Genomic DNA, 14,861 nt, shown 5'->3' with positions numbered 1-14,861 from the left:
AGAAGTGATACCCAAATAACTCATGCAAGTGTTAGAGCTATTAAAAACACCGTTCTCGCTTTTGAGTTCCATATTCTCTCACTTCTTAGCTTTTTTTACTTGAAAATGTTTTGGGATGGCTTGATTTTGTGGGCTTTTGGGTTTTTTAAAATAAATTTAAAGGCCAAAAAAGTAAGTAAAACACTACTGGATTTCAGTCATCTGTCTTCAGGGCATCAATTATGAATGAGCCTAACTTTGATCAGGTGACTGTGTGCATTAATGGAATGAACATGATGAAGCAATAAAATGTTATGTATGACATTTCTACTCAAGTTGAAAGGACTATAAGAGTAATTTTTGTACCTCTGTAAAAAGCCAACCTTAATGAGGTTGATTTGTACTGTGGATGGCCAAGGAAGAGATGGTACTTCTCTGTACTCTATTTGGAGACCTTCAATGAAATGCCAAATAAAATCTAAGTATTTAAACTCTGTGGGAACAGCTCATTTATAATAGCTTTCTCCTTTGTGAATTCAAAGTTCTAATTTAATATTTTAGTGATAAACATCCTGGAGTTCTTGAAACATCTGTGACTCTAAAGAATTTATAATTTCTCTTCCTCTCTACAGTCTCTTAGATATGGTAATATTTGCATGTTCATATCTAGGATTGATTGAGTGGGATACACCAAAAAAAAACAAACAACCTGAGCTAGTAGAGCAGCCTAATGAAGTAATCTATCATTATTACTAACATATTCATCCCTTTCAAACAAATTTTTAGCAGCTCTTGTTTTCTACATAGAACATGAATTCCTCACTCCTCACCTTTCAGGCTTCTCAGAATTGAGTCTCCACTTATATTGCCTCTGTAACCTCCATTATTTTCCCTTTACAGTTGTATTTCACTGTTCATCTAACACTTTTCCCCTTATTTATTTTCATTTTATTCCACATTTACTCCATAGCTCACAATCCAACTTACTTCACTTGTTCCCCTCTCTTTTGAAGTACAGAGCTTAGTACTGAACAGGATTTGCCCTATTTTATATCTGCCACCTTTAGAAAGCAAAAAGTAAGATGCTAAGCATTGAGAGGCAAGCCTGCCTCCAGCAGAATCAAGAGAAACTCCCTGCTGTGTTATGAATTCAAGATCTCACAGATTATACTTTCTCTTATGGTCTGTAGTATCTTCTTTCTCCAAGGACTATCCTGTCAAGTCTACTACCAAAAGAGTCTGCAGCAAAACTGAGAGAGAAGTAGAACAGGAGGCTACTATTCTAAATACTAAAATACAAGTCTTCAGGGGTTTACCTGACAAGAATTCTGGGGATTCCTCCAAGCTGCACTCAGAGGAATAATCAAAATCTCATTAACTGCTGTCCCATTTCCTTGGCCTCTCCTATGCGGACAGAACTGCTTCTTGTAAGATATCCAGTGGCAAGTTCCTTTAGTTGAATCTTACAACATTGCAGAGACCAACATGCTTACTGTTATATGGGTTTAACTCTGTATGAATACATACACTTATCTACAAAAGGAATTTATTGAAGAGACTTTTTTTCTTTTTAAACACACGAATTTCTGTGTGTATCTGGGGTTTTCCACACTGAAAGTAATTCATCCAGGATTTTTGCACTTGAAATCCTTCCATTTTGGCTTACATGAGGAACAGCAGGCAGAGGATGAAAAAATCTTAGGCTAGAATCAAACAGAACAATTAACAGGCCTATTTTTTGGCCTAATTTAAGCATCTGTTTAATTTTCTGAACTCTCTTTATGCCATACAAGAGTTTGAATAAAAATGCTGATGAGTCCCAAATTCAAAGCTTGGAGTCAGTAAACAATCTCAGATACTAAAAATGAAAGGTTATGCTTAATTTTTAAACACAGTAACTCATGCAATCCAGATAAAATGGAACTGTAGAAAACAAATTTCTTTTTCACTTGACTGTAACGTTCTGGATATTAGATTTTTGCCAAAGGTTTTGTCAAGACTAGAAAATTATTTCAATAGATCTTGAGTGGGAAGGGCACAGTGTTCAGTAACACAACAGCAAAGTTTAAGATTTTAGTCACAATTGATTGAAAACCCTCTTTTGGTCTTGCTTCACAAAAGAGAACTGGTATTAAGTATGTCTCCACTGGTTTTTAGTAAGACATTTCAGAGAAATTGGAGCACAGAATTCCATAAAGGAGATGAGAAAGGTAAGAAAGTGCAGAATGAGTTCTTAACATCAGTACAGAGTTGAACAAACCCAATTCCTGACACACCAGACCTAGAAAAAAATCCACCCCTTGTGTTTCTTAGTGCATGATACTAGAAACAAAAATCTGCGAGGTAAATTTCAGCTACCAGGCTCACCTTGAAAAAAGCATGATAAGGAAGGAAGCAGAGCAGAGTAAACATGAGAAAAACTACAAGCAAATAAAGCCCTGAGGAGGGTGGTAGATGCTGGAATACATAACCAGTCGCATGTTCAAGGAAGTTTTGCTTTTTTTCCTGATTTACAATCAAAACTCACTTATGACCTGCAACCAGATCCATAAATCTCATGAAGCATCTGTGCAATGGATACCAAGACACACAAAAAATATCGTGCTACAAGCTGCTATCTGGAGCCACTGTCACAAAGGTTGACACCAACATTACATGCTTCATCTCTAAACTGTACTGGCAACTCTGCCCACTCCTCCAGGCCCAGCATAGAAAGATATTATAGAAGCCCAGTTTTTTATTTAATCTTTTTTAGCATGCATTCTGACTAATAATAGTCAAAATTAACTTAAAAAATGAAGCCTGTATCAAATCATTCATGGCTGTAGTCACACTGCTCCAGCATACTGTGGCATGGTCACACTAAGCTCGGATCCAGCATTCAGCCTGTGGTTTTCCAGGCAAAACATAAGGGTATGTGTGCTCTAATGACAAGGCAAATGACAGATCCTTCTTACTGCAAGTATATGGTGTAAGACCACCACTGATCTTATAGTGGTTGTGTACACCAGAACACTGGTCTTACATTGTGGTTTGAAAAATTGTCAATAGAATACTTTGCATTGACAAAAATGGCTTTTGTGATTCCTATTTGGTTCCAGCAGCAATCAAACCCTTACTGTCTAAAGGTTTCATGTTTTTCTAAACACTTAAGTAGTGTAATACAAAGAATATTTACCTTGCTATTTGCAGCCAACACACCACTCAGTGGGGTGTGGCCTTTATGTGACACATTTAGCACAGAAGGCCTAATTTACTCATTTTTGAGTTGTGTCCAATATGTGCGAGACAGGAATAGAAAAGTCTGCTCTAAAGCAAGATCCTCTAACTCAGCTGTGCTTTCCTGAGATGATGTGAGGAGTACTAATGCCAAGTATTCTCTTTAAACCTTTTATCTCTCTGTAACACTAAACATTTTCAAATCTCCATGCATATATATACACATGCACATAGGTAAAGGGCATTAAATAGCAGTAGATATTTGTAAGCACTAAGTACTGAACAAAATCAGACAGCAGATGACTGAAAACTGCTCATGAGCATGTTATCAGCTGTTATTAGAGCAAAAAACAAATTCTGGACATTGATATAATTCACATCCTGACAAAAAGCAGTGATATGCCTCCTATTCCTCCTTTAGTGATCTGGCTACCATACAAAGTTCTGGCATTCCAGCATCAGATAGAAACTGATTATGGAAAATTAAAAGACAAAAAGCACAAAGCCTAAAAGATTAAAACAAACTACAAAACCTTTCCAATTTAGTAGGGAATATTAATTATCAAAAAGTGTCCACAATAAAAAGTGAAATTAAATAATAAAATAATTACAAGGAGGAGTACTCATATTAAAATATGTAGCAAAGAATTAAAGGATGCTACTGAGAAGAAATTTAACACTCAGAAAACCTGTATCTTAGAAAAAAAATCATCTATAAATTTTGAACGCACTGATATGCCCTATCTTTTCAAGACCTGCCTAATAAATAGCATCTTGAATTTACCCTATTTCTTTGGTTAAAATTTAATCTGCAAGGTTCAAACTAGACATCTGTGGCTAGAAATGAATGCTTAAAACTTATTATATGTCCTGCATCTGGTCAGGAAGCAATGTCATATACCCACATCTATAAAGCACCAAACTTGCAAATACATAATGGACAAATTTAACTTCCTCTTAAATAACAGAAAGGGGAACAAAATTCTGTAATAACCTCTTGCTGTATTGTAGCTCTCCTTGTCTTGACTTATACAACAGATAAAGAGTAGTTACACAGGCATCATGTAACATAATGAATTCTTATCCTTATGAAACAATAAATTACTCACACTAAATCAGTCCAGTGAAGACTAAAAAAGAAAAACTTACATGCAACATCAAATTTATATTCCAAAAGATTCAAATTCCAAGTATTATACCTTTGTGCAACAAAGGCTTTAGATGGGGGCAGGTGGGGAAAAACACATTCAAGCAGTACACAGGCTGTTACTCCATATGTGTTTGCAGGACTTTAATATATGTTTTAATCTATGAAACATCTGGGACTAAAAATCCAATTTATACCTTTTTTTAAAGATGGAATACTTTTAAGGCGTATAGCATAGTTTCTTCAATATAAATCTGCACAAAACTAACAGCGTGAGTCTATCCTTTAGGCTTTTTCTAGAAGTATAAAATATGCAGAATCCTACCAGGCCATATTGCCATGGGCTGTGTTGTCAAGGTGACAGAGTAGCTCCAGGGTTTGAGTGTTGCTTGATGAATCATCAGGGGATTCATGACTGCCTGATTCCAATTCCTTCGGCATCCTCCAAACAGCAGCACATGTCATGACTTTAGTGTCTGAAGCTAAGCAACAGAGAATAATGTCAACAGATCATTGTATGGGAGATGCATTTTGTACACACTGCACCAACATTTACACAAATCTATAAGCAATGCACATCTGTTGTTTGAAATATTTAAAAATCTTATACCATGATGAATTCAAAGAATGCAGAACATGGCTACAGAGGCAGACCTCAAGTTAGCAGACAAGGTGCTGCAGAACTCATAATTAGCATGTATTTGACATATGTCTTCCTGAACAAAAACAAAATTAGGTGCTTATGAAAACTCTTTGGGACGCATGTTTTCCAAGTTTCATTTCCCATACTGATGTTAATGAATATGACAAGTTACATTGCTTGATTCCTTAACAGTAAAGATACAGACATCATTTAAACACTTCTAACAGCTATCTCCAGTTTAATCCAGAGTGTTATCTCATATCCTTTACTACCAGCAACTGTTTATTGCAAAATTAGGTTTCCCAAGTAAGTATATGCCTCTAACCCCAGCAAATAAAAATGGCTTTCAAAAGAAAAACTGAACTTTCATGCATATAGCAAAGTATTACAATGTATGAAGAACAAGGCAACTGTAGATTGAGGAGAAAATACCATATGATCTGTGCACATATGGCAGTGCCTATCACCCAATATAGCAATTTGTAGCAGTGCAGAATGGGAGGAGACCAGAGCAGCAGTGCATATGTTCACACTGCTCCAGCCACTGGTCCAGGGTTCAGTGAGGATGAACGGGTCGGTGCGATCCACTCCAGTGGGAACAAAGGAACCAGCCACGGCCACGGTGAGCAAAAGCAGGGGGAGCAACTGCTGGCTGCAGGATGAGCTACATGAGGAGTCCAGAGGATAAGCAGCAAGAAATGATACATCTTCTCTTCTGAGGTCATTTTACAGGCCTCTATCTCCAAGTACATTTTAGCTGATTTTAGTCAAGAGCGTGATTACAGAGCCGTGAGCAAACGCGACCAACTTCATCAGTGGAAAGGAAAGTGGCAGCAGCTGCATGTAATGAGAGTGTTTTCAAGAGGAAGCAAGGACACTGAAAAGGCCTTCTCAGGCTAAAATGATACTAACAGAGGAAAAAACCATGTATTATAAAGGTCACCAATCTGGATATTCTATATGGAAAAAGAGGCAGCCAAACAACACAGAATAGGACAAAAAGTAACTGATACATAGTAAGTCCTGAATACAAGAATGAAGAAATGTTTAAAATGCAGTCATATGAAATTAAAAAAAAAAGGTCATTATGTGAAACCTGGAGGGAAAAAAAGGCCATTTCTGCAACAGGAAACAGGGATAGGAGGAAGACTTTATATGAATTCAGAACACACAATCACTGGATATTTGATAGATTGTGCTGAGCACGAATTGTATGTATGATGTACATATCTGTTCTACAGTTATTTGGATATACAAGTTGAATACAGTAAAAGGAGACCATACATCTAAAGATGATAGAAAATCCCTTATTTATTAACACTTAATTGAACTTTTTCTAATTGTAGAGCATGCTAACTAAACAGCTATTTCTGAATCATTGCAGGCAAATTGTTTACTCTAGATCCACATGCCACTGAGGAAGAGAAGAAAGCAGCAGTGGATGGCTACCTTTCCTTAGCAAAGGGCAAACCAACACACAGTGTGCTTTGTACACCACGCAAGTAATAAATGAATTAAAGTGCAATATAGCTAAAGAAGGGGAGACTTATCAAACGTTTCACTTCAATGTGACAGACCAGTAATGAACAGTTTCTGGTAGATTATAACTACAAAAAGGTCTGTACCATGCATATAAAGCATTAGCTTTTCCACTATTATCAAGATCATGGCAGAGAATCACAAAAGCAAGTCATGGAAAACAAACTACATGCTCCTCAAGCCATCTTTCCTCTCCAGCACAGCACTGCAAGTCTTAAGAGAACTTTAAAATGTCACGAAGAAACTTAATATTTAGGAAACAGATTAAAAAAAAAAATAGTCTGCACAAAAAACACTTTTCAATACACTGATAGGTTCTACCTTCCCCGAGAATTACCTAATAGATATTATCTTTTTCTTTTTAGTTGAAATTTAACCTACAAGGTTTCAACTAGTAATCAGTGGTGAGCCCAATTCTTAAAATTTATGGTACAATCTAGGACATAATTAAAAATGATGAACCAACTATCACTTCTGAAGTAGTTTGGGGATGGAGGGGTGTAGTTTGGGTTTGCTTGGTTTGGAGGTTTGGTGGGTTTTTTAATGTTTTTGGGGGTGGTTTTTTGTTGCTGCATTTTACAAGCTAGCTAACAAATAGAAATTTTTATACAGCCAGATTTTTAAAAGGATAGAGACTGATTTTAAGTATTGTTCACTTTTGATAAATTTAAAATTACTTCTACTAGAACATATGTGAATATAATGAGATTATGAAGGCCATCTTACACAGCAGGTGTCTGAATACAGAAACCAAAAGGGCCCTTTCCATGGGCCCCTTCCTTTTCTCATGTGTGACATGTACAGCAATATCCAACATTGATGTTTCATTATCCTGGTTCAGTTTCAATTCGGATTTCTCATTTCATTTACAAAAATCTGCTGTTATTCCACTTTTCTTAAAATTCTCTGATAATTGTGAAGCTGCCCGTAAAACTTGCATGATCACCTCCTACACCATATCTTTTCTGAAAAGTTACAACAGACCACATTCTTATGGTTTCAACTTTTCTTGCTAGTGGATGGCTAGGTGGTCCCAAAATTATTTCAAACTGTGGTTGGTAAAACATGGAGCAAATGCATTAACATTTCAATGCCCTGCATCTGTTCAAGAAGCAGTGAGAACATGTCATATACACACACCCATAAAGCACCAAACTTGCAAATATACAATGGACAAATTTAGCTTTCTTCTGAATACCAGAAAAGAAAAGGAAACAAATCCCTGTAATAAACTCTGTAGTACTGAGCTCTCTTTGTCGTAAGCAAGAGAAATGAGTAATTACACAGGCACCATATAATATGAATTCTCATCCTTAACAAACAAATTACTTCCACATAGGCCAAATCAGTTGAGGGAAGACTGAAAATCAAAGACTGAAGGGCAACATCAAATTTATATTCCATAGAAAGACTGAAATTACAAGTATTGCTGCTTTGTGGAGTAAAGGTTTTAGATGGAGGAAGATGGGGAAAAACATTCTCAAGACATCTTTCCTCTAACCACAGCACCACAATCTTAAAGACAGCCTTGAAATGGTATTTTAGCTTCTTCAAACTGGAGTATTAGCTCCTTGCACAATCAGATTTCCAGACTGGAAACCCTAAAACAACTAAACAAGCATCATTTTGAAGACTGAAGGAGGCCAAAGCATGAGTGTATATGTATGTGTGTACATATATATATATATATATTGAGAGAAAAATCCCTCAGAAACTTGAGGTGATCCAGTCTCCTTTAACACTTTGGTGGTTTGAAAACTGAAGTACAAGTTGGTGCAGAATTTTGTGCACTTCCATGCCTGTTTTGCTTTATTGGGACTAGTGGTGAAGGATAAATTAAATTGCACATCAGAAAGGGATAACACTAAAAGCCAACAAGCACAAAACTTCGACACTCAGCACAGACATTATCCTCTGTTTTCAGATGGGTTTGATGATGATGAGGGAAGTGATACACCACTTTCCAGCTGCTGAATGTCCATCTATTTTGAACAACTGTACGTGCATTGCAAATATTCTCATTTTAAAATTTGGAGAAATTCTGGAATTAGATACATGGCTGAAATCTGTGGAACAAAGACTTTATTCAGAGCACTACTAACTTCTCCTTGGAAAGTTCTGACACTTTGTTAATTCCCAGATGTGTGAAACCAAAATGGAATTTCCAGAGCCATCCAGACAATTTTAGATATGGCTAGCCTTAAGGAAGGCTTAATTTACTTTTATATAAGGAACATTTTAAAATATACCATTTTCTCATTTGTAAAAGAGAGGGCAAATCTAAGTGCTGAGTGAAAGTGTCACTCTTCTGATAGATGAAGTGGAGTTTTTTCTGGGTCACAATTCCCCTTAATAGAATAACCACTAGCTACAAACCTCCAAACACAAAATCCACGAACACAAACAGGAATTCTCACTATATTGAAATCTAAGTCCCCACAACAAGCTTCCCATGGCCACATGAAAAGCTCACTAACAGTATACAGTAATTGTGGCATTACCCATATAGCCTTATTTCCCAAGTGATCATATGAAAATTTAAAAATCCAGTGTTACTAGGTAATTTCACTACCACCTCTGTAGTGCCATTGCTTATCTAGAATGCCTAAAGGCAAAAAGAAACTCCAGGTTTTCCCATCCTTTACTTTCTTCACATCACATTACTGCACATATACATACAAAATGACAATGTTTTTATCTACCCGCTCTCACATTATCTCTTTAAAATGCTAAAAGACAAGTATGAAACTAATATCTAAATGGCAATACCAGTTATTCTGTAAAAGAAAGAAAAACAAGGTAAAAACACGGTGTCTCTATGTCGTGCATCTATGCCTTCCTTTAGTTGAAAACCATTTTTTGCATCCCTGCTTCACATTGAAACAAGAATTTTTATTTATGCCACAGCACCAATGCAGAAGAGAACAGATAAGGTTGTGTTGAAGTTTTATCACTGAGTATATTAAGAAAAATGTTACAAGGTTTACTAAGCACTACTGAACTTTCATAGAGAGTAAGTCAAAGGTTTGAAGAAGGATGTCCCACTGTATTCCTCACGCATTGTTCACATTAAATGATCCAGAAATGAGACAATGAACTATTGAATCTTTGTCATATTTATTCATTCTCATTCTAGAGGGGGAAATATTTGTTCCTTCTCATCCCTTATCAAATTTATCACACATCTTCAGTATATCTTTTGCTAGGTACAGCTAAGGATGGAGCTAAATGTACTTGTTCCAGCTGCAACAACCCTCTGTTATGCGCCATTTCCCCAAGTCCACCAATATTATCTCCTGGACAGAGGATAATATCTGCTAGAGTGACTGCACATAGTTTCATCTACCTAGTTCTGTTGAAATGATCCAGGCTTACAAACAAGCAAAACAAAATTTAAGGAATAAACAACTAATCCCATACTTTGACAGCACTGAATTAGGAAGCAACTACACATTAAACTGGTAGCAATAGGGGTACAGTAATCAAATGTAAAAAATAAACTTCGCTGAGTTCAAACTTTGTTGAGTTCAGCCAAAGCCGAAGAGATAATCATGGCTATAGAACATGAGGCCATCCTTGGTGCCTACTTTACAAGTTGAGCAAGTGAGAAAACCCGCTACATGAAGAGTGTGCAATTTGCAAAGGGTCACAACGTGGTCAGTTAATACCATTTTTCCCTGCAGCACCAAAAGGACTTCTCAATGAGGACTATTTCCATGACAATTTTTAGCTTTATACTACTAGCTGGTTCCAACACAGAAAAAAAGCAAAAGCTGTAGATTGGTGGGACATCCCATTTATCTTCATCCAAACACTGTTCCCCCTTGGAGAACTGCTCCAATTTAAATTAAGAGCGAGACATAAGCCTGGGGAAAAATATCTGCCTGAAATTTAAAAATAACAAGATGTTACTATCCAGAGTTCAAAAAGAAACACTGTAAGGTTAACTACAGGTAGCTGTTACTCCTTGATAAAGTTCCTTCACACACAACCAATCAATTCATGGCACTGCTGCTGCTGAACACGGTGGCCAGCAGACATCCCTTAAAACTACACAATTGTTTCTGTACAAGATGCAAAAATAAACATCTGTGGATATAAGAACACTGCTGATTCCAGACGCAATACAGTTGTTCAGGACACTGAAAGTCATTCCTGCTGTTGTAGAAAACTACAATTTTTTTAATGAACTGGTAGTTTTTAAAGCTAGAAGGGATGGCCTGTGTACTTCACATCGCTCGAGATTTTGCATCAGAATTCCTACAGTTGAAGACATGCAGAATGAAAGAAGTGAGCTTTGTCACATTTCCAGACTTAGACAGACAAATTTAAAATTTTAAGTAATTAAGAATTCTTATAAAGATTCTTCAGAAAATGCCACAGACCGCAAAACTACAAAGAATGCAACTGAACATCAGATACAATAAAATCTGTTTATACAGTCTTCTTAATTTATTCTCTTTAATAAATAACAGTTTTTAAAAGGACTTAACATGCAACCTCAGTAAACACACTAAGAAACCAACTGATATCTGGACCACTGATGCAGTACATCAGAAAAGCCAAACAAGAAATACACAGTCTAATTTGTCCCCAAGGCAAACCAAAAAAATCCTCAACAGAACAAAACACAAAAACCTCACCTGAACCTACTTTAGAGAGACTTTCATCAAATGTTACTAAAATAAATACAAAATACAAAACATTCAAATAATATATGGAATATAAAAACCAAACCCTCAATGGAAGTGTGGATACTAATCAATATTCTGCAGTTTCAGCAAATGAGGACGGAGTACATTCAGAAACACACCAAATCTGTTCTCCTTCCTGTTTCAGGTGTGGACAGATGCATATTTAGGACTTGCTAAAAGTCAGTGTTATTGTTCATCAAGATCACTCCCTAGAGCTGCTTCTGCAAAAGGGACGCTATCTTGGGAAGTAAATACAGATATTAGAAAAAGATAAAGGAGAAACTTATTTTAAGAGGAGTAATTAAAAATAATCTTTATTATTTCATAACAAATTTTAAAACAGTATTTTAAGAAGTTAGCATCCCTCTTAAGCAAAGTGTTAAGTGGATATTACTATAATTTAAAAGAAGTACAAGAAAAGAGTTCAATGGACATTTACCACCTGCCCCTCCCACCCCTCCACTCTTATCCAACATATTCAAGTGGATCTTAATCCCAATTATACAGGTCCACATTGGACAATGTTACAGTTCGCTACTGCTCAATCATCCACCTTTCATGCTTCTGGCATCACTTGCTGAATAAAGCCCACCATGCTGCTCAGTCCTGACCTGTCAGAAGCTTCCAGCAAACCATATATAGTTTCTTCATAGCCATATCATTTCACATACCACTTCAATCTTTATGGTCAAACATTCTTTATGGTCTTTATTAATGAAAAACATGATCTATCACCCTTGATAGTTCTTCCTTCTCCCGAAATTCAAGCCAATTACTGCTAGCCTCCCCGTCTCTTTTTGAATAATTCTAAAAGATATTTTATATGTACATCGGTAATTTAATATTTTAAAGTTAATTCTTGATCACCAATAGCTATACACACCTGACTGAACTATCTACAGGAACAATGTTTTCATATTACTTTTTGCTGTCACTCTACTTCATTCGCCTGTGTTTAACCTTGAAACCTGAATGACAGTGCTTCCTACATCACTGCCTGCAGACATTCACACTAATGCTGGAGGAGCTGAAGTACCAGTGCCTGACTGGCTTTGCTCTTTGATCAGCTCAGGTGGTGCAAAGCCAGCTGTCTGCAGTGATTCTGTTGCCCAGGGAACAACAACTGAAGTGTGTACTTCCTAAATCTGCACAGGAGGCCCTTCTGCAGCATTGCCACAGCAGCTCGTGCTGTGCAAGGCTGAAGTGGTGAAGCTGCTATAGCTACAGCCCAGCTGGTGCCCATTAGTGCTCTCAGTATGACAGGAACAAGCAGCTAGTGCTCAGAACCCTCCTCCCTTCCACTGACAAACAGTTAGCACTCTTCCTTATCAATCAATGTGAACGTGCTTCTTCAAGTTTAATAGAATTAAGAAATAAAAACAAAATTACTCAGGTACATGTATTTTGTTTTAAAAAAATAATATGCCTTTCAGCACTTTTAATCAATTATTAAAAAAACCCCTGTATTCTGTTTATTCAGCATCATGTCCTTCACAAGCAAAAAAGATGGAAAATAGACCATTTGTTTTCTGGGTTAATAACTTCATCGTTTGTTCTAAAAGCCGGTGTAGTCCTTGATTTTACATTTTTTTCTGAAATACAGAGGGTGAGATATATGTAGGAATAATGAGCCACAAGGAGTTTAATTTTTCTTTCCATAATTTAAATGCACTTTTTAGCTACCAAAAACCAGACACTGATTTTCAGAAAAACCTACCAAACAAAACAAAATAAAAACAAAACAAACCCACAAAACATGGAAGCACAGCAGCTCACTCTTCATCCTAACAGTAATATATATTTGCATTGTATATACAGATGCTCAAGGAAGTTTTAAAAACCTCACCTGCTGCACACTAACGCAGCTAGAACGATCTAAGTGTGCAAAGGCATGGGGTATGAGATGGAGAGACAGGTAAACCCATCATTTTCTATGGAAGAACAGGAGACAGTGTGCAGAAAGCAGGCAGCCAAACTGGAAAAGGCATAAATTGCACTTTTTAATAGTCTGATGCTTCTTATGCTATCCCAAGGTGATTTGAGATAATGTTTCAGCAAAGTTCTTTTTTGCTAATATACTCTGCAGACATACACCTGTTTGAGGGAGGTCAAAATTTACTGATTGCACTTTGGGAACTGCCATACAGGGACAGCCCAAACAAACTGCAATCATTGCTATACCAGTGAGCTGAACTCTGGTCTTCAGGCAGAATTTGGGTGCAATAATGTAAAAGCTGCAAAAACAGTGAGAACCACACAAGCAAAAAGGCATTGGCTAGCCAGAGAAAATCATTTGTGAGATTTAACTCTGGGCTGAGGAAAGCTGCACAGTACACCAATAAAACTTAATGAGGGATATTTACATGTTGGCTTCTATCATCAGAAAGGGGAGCAGAGCTGAACAGCGCTGTCCACGTTGCTACTTTTACACACACAACAGTTGTCTCATGGAGGTACCATGGCAGCTGTCAGTGAGATGAAAGGTGAAATGAAACCAATACACTTAAATTCCACTTGATATTTCATAAAGTATTAAAAACTGCACTCCTTAACAAGTTGATGGGAAGTGCAGATCACTCATCCCCCTGCTGAATTGGGACCTTTATAGACAGTGACATATTCAAGAGTACATCTATATAACCTCAAGCATTACCATTTTACTCCTTAGGAGTTCCAAAGACAAATATAACTTTTGCAGTATGTCTGCCTCAAGCAGGACAAATGCCACTCCATCCAATATCAGCAGTTTATATGGCTGCCTCAAGCTTGATGAACCAAGTTCTAACCACTAGCTCAATTGGAAAAGGTAGGTTCACCACCCCCTTACATCAGCCTTCCATGGTCTCCACTTGGTACTTCCCCTCAACAGAACTCCAGATATGTGGCCACAACCAGCAGACACAAAATTTCTCCCAGCAATAACTTGGGATTCAAAGCTTAGATCTTGGAATCATAATCTGCTTGTATCTTTACATTAACCTGACAGTTTGGGAATCTAGCTCACACATCAAGGAAAAGTACTTAATGGAAGAAAATAATTACAAACAACTACTAGCTAGATACATTATTTTGAGATACACTCAGTTTTCTGTTCATTAGGACAGTTACAAGTGCTACAATAAGAAAGGTATTCTTACTAATACAAGAGTAAGTTGTGGTTGGGATTTTTCTCAGTTCAAGGTATCAACAACTAGCACATCCAAAAAGTCTAAATAAAAAGACTAAACATTTCCCTACTCTAGTCAGTAGTTTTCTCAACTTGGGGCATTCAAACAATACATCATGTTGTTAGTTGGCTGCTAATAACTATGCAGTTCTCATTTGTTTACACCTCAGAAACACTCACAGGAGAGAAACCCCATGGCATTTTTTTATTGAACTCAAGTGGAGAAAGATATACAGCTCCTGCCTAAAAGGTTTATAATCTAAGAAAAGTAATTATGAAAACATAACCAAATAGAAATAAACCCAGAAATACCTTGGTGGTCAAATCTTCAGCTCAGGGATGGGATACAATTCCTTTGACCAAGTACCTCTTGTGTTTATGTCAAATGCAGTCTTACTGGTGTGTACAATCTTGCTGGGATTAGAAGTATGGAACTTCAGGAGGGATGGATCAGGAAGGTGAGAGGGGAGAATC

General features: G+C 36.9%; 1 protein-coding gene across 1 annotated transcript in view; it reads right to left on the bottom strand.

Annotated features, from left to right (window-relative positions):
- The window catches only part of EIPR1 (EARP complex and GARP complex interacting protein 1), a 74,285-nt gene that overhangs the window by 32,891 nt on the left and 26,533 nt on the right, over positions 1 to 14,861 (bottom strand). The window contains exon 4 of the mRNA XM_036380864.1: positions 4,671 to 4,827. Coding sequence (XP_036236757.1) covers positions 4,671 to 4,827 — 157 coding nt within the window. The remainder of the gene's footprint in view (positions 1 to 4,670; positions 4,828 to 14,861) is intronic.

This window comes from Molothrus ater, chromosome 3 (assembly GCF_012460135.2).
Source record: "Molothrus ater isolate BHLD 08-10-18 breed brown headed cowbird chromosome 3, BPBGC_Mater_1.1, whole genome shotgun sequence".
Lineage (NCBI taxonomy): Eukaryota > Metazoa > Chordata > Aves > Passeriformes > Icteridae > Molothrus > Molothrus ater.
This window is presented reverse-complemented; position numbering and strand designations above follow the sequence as displayed.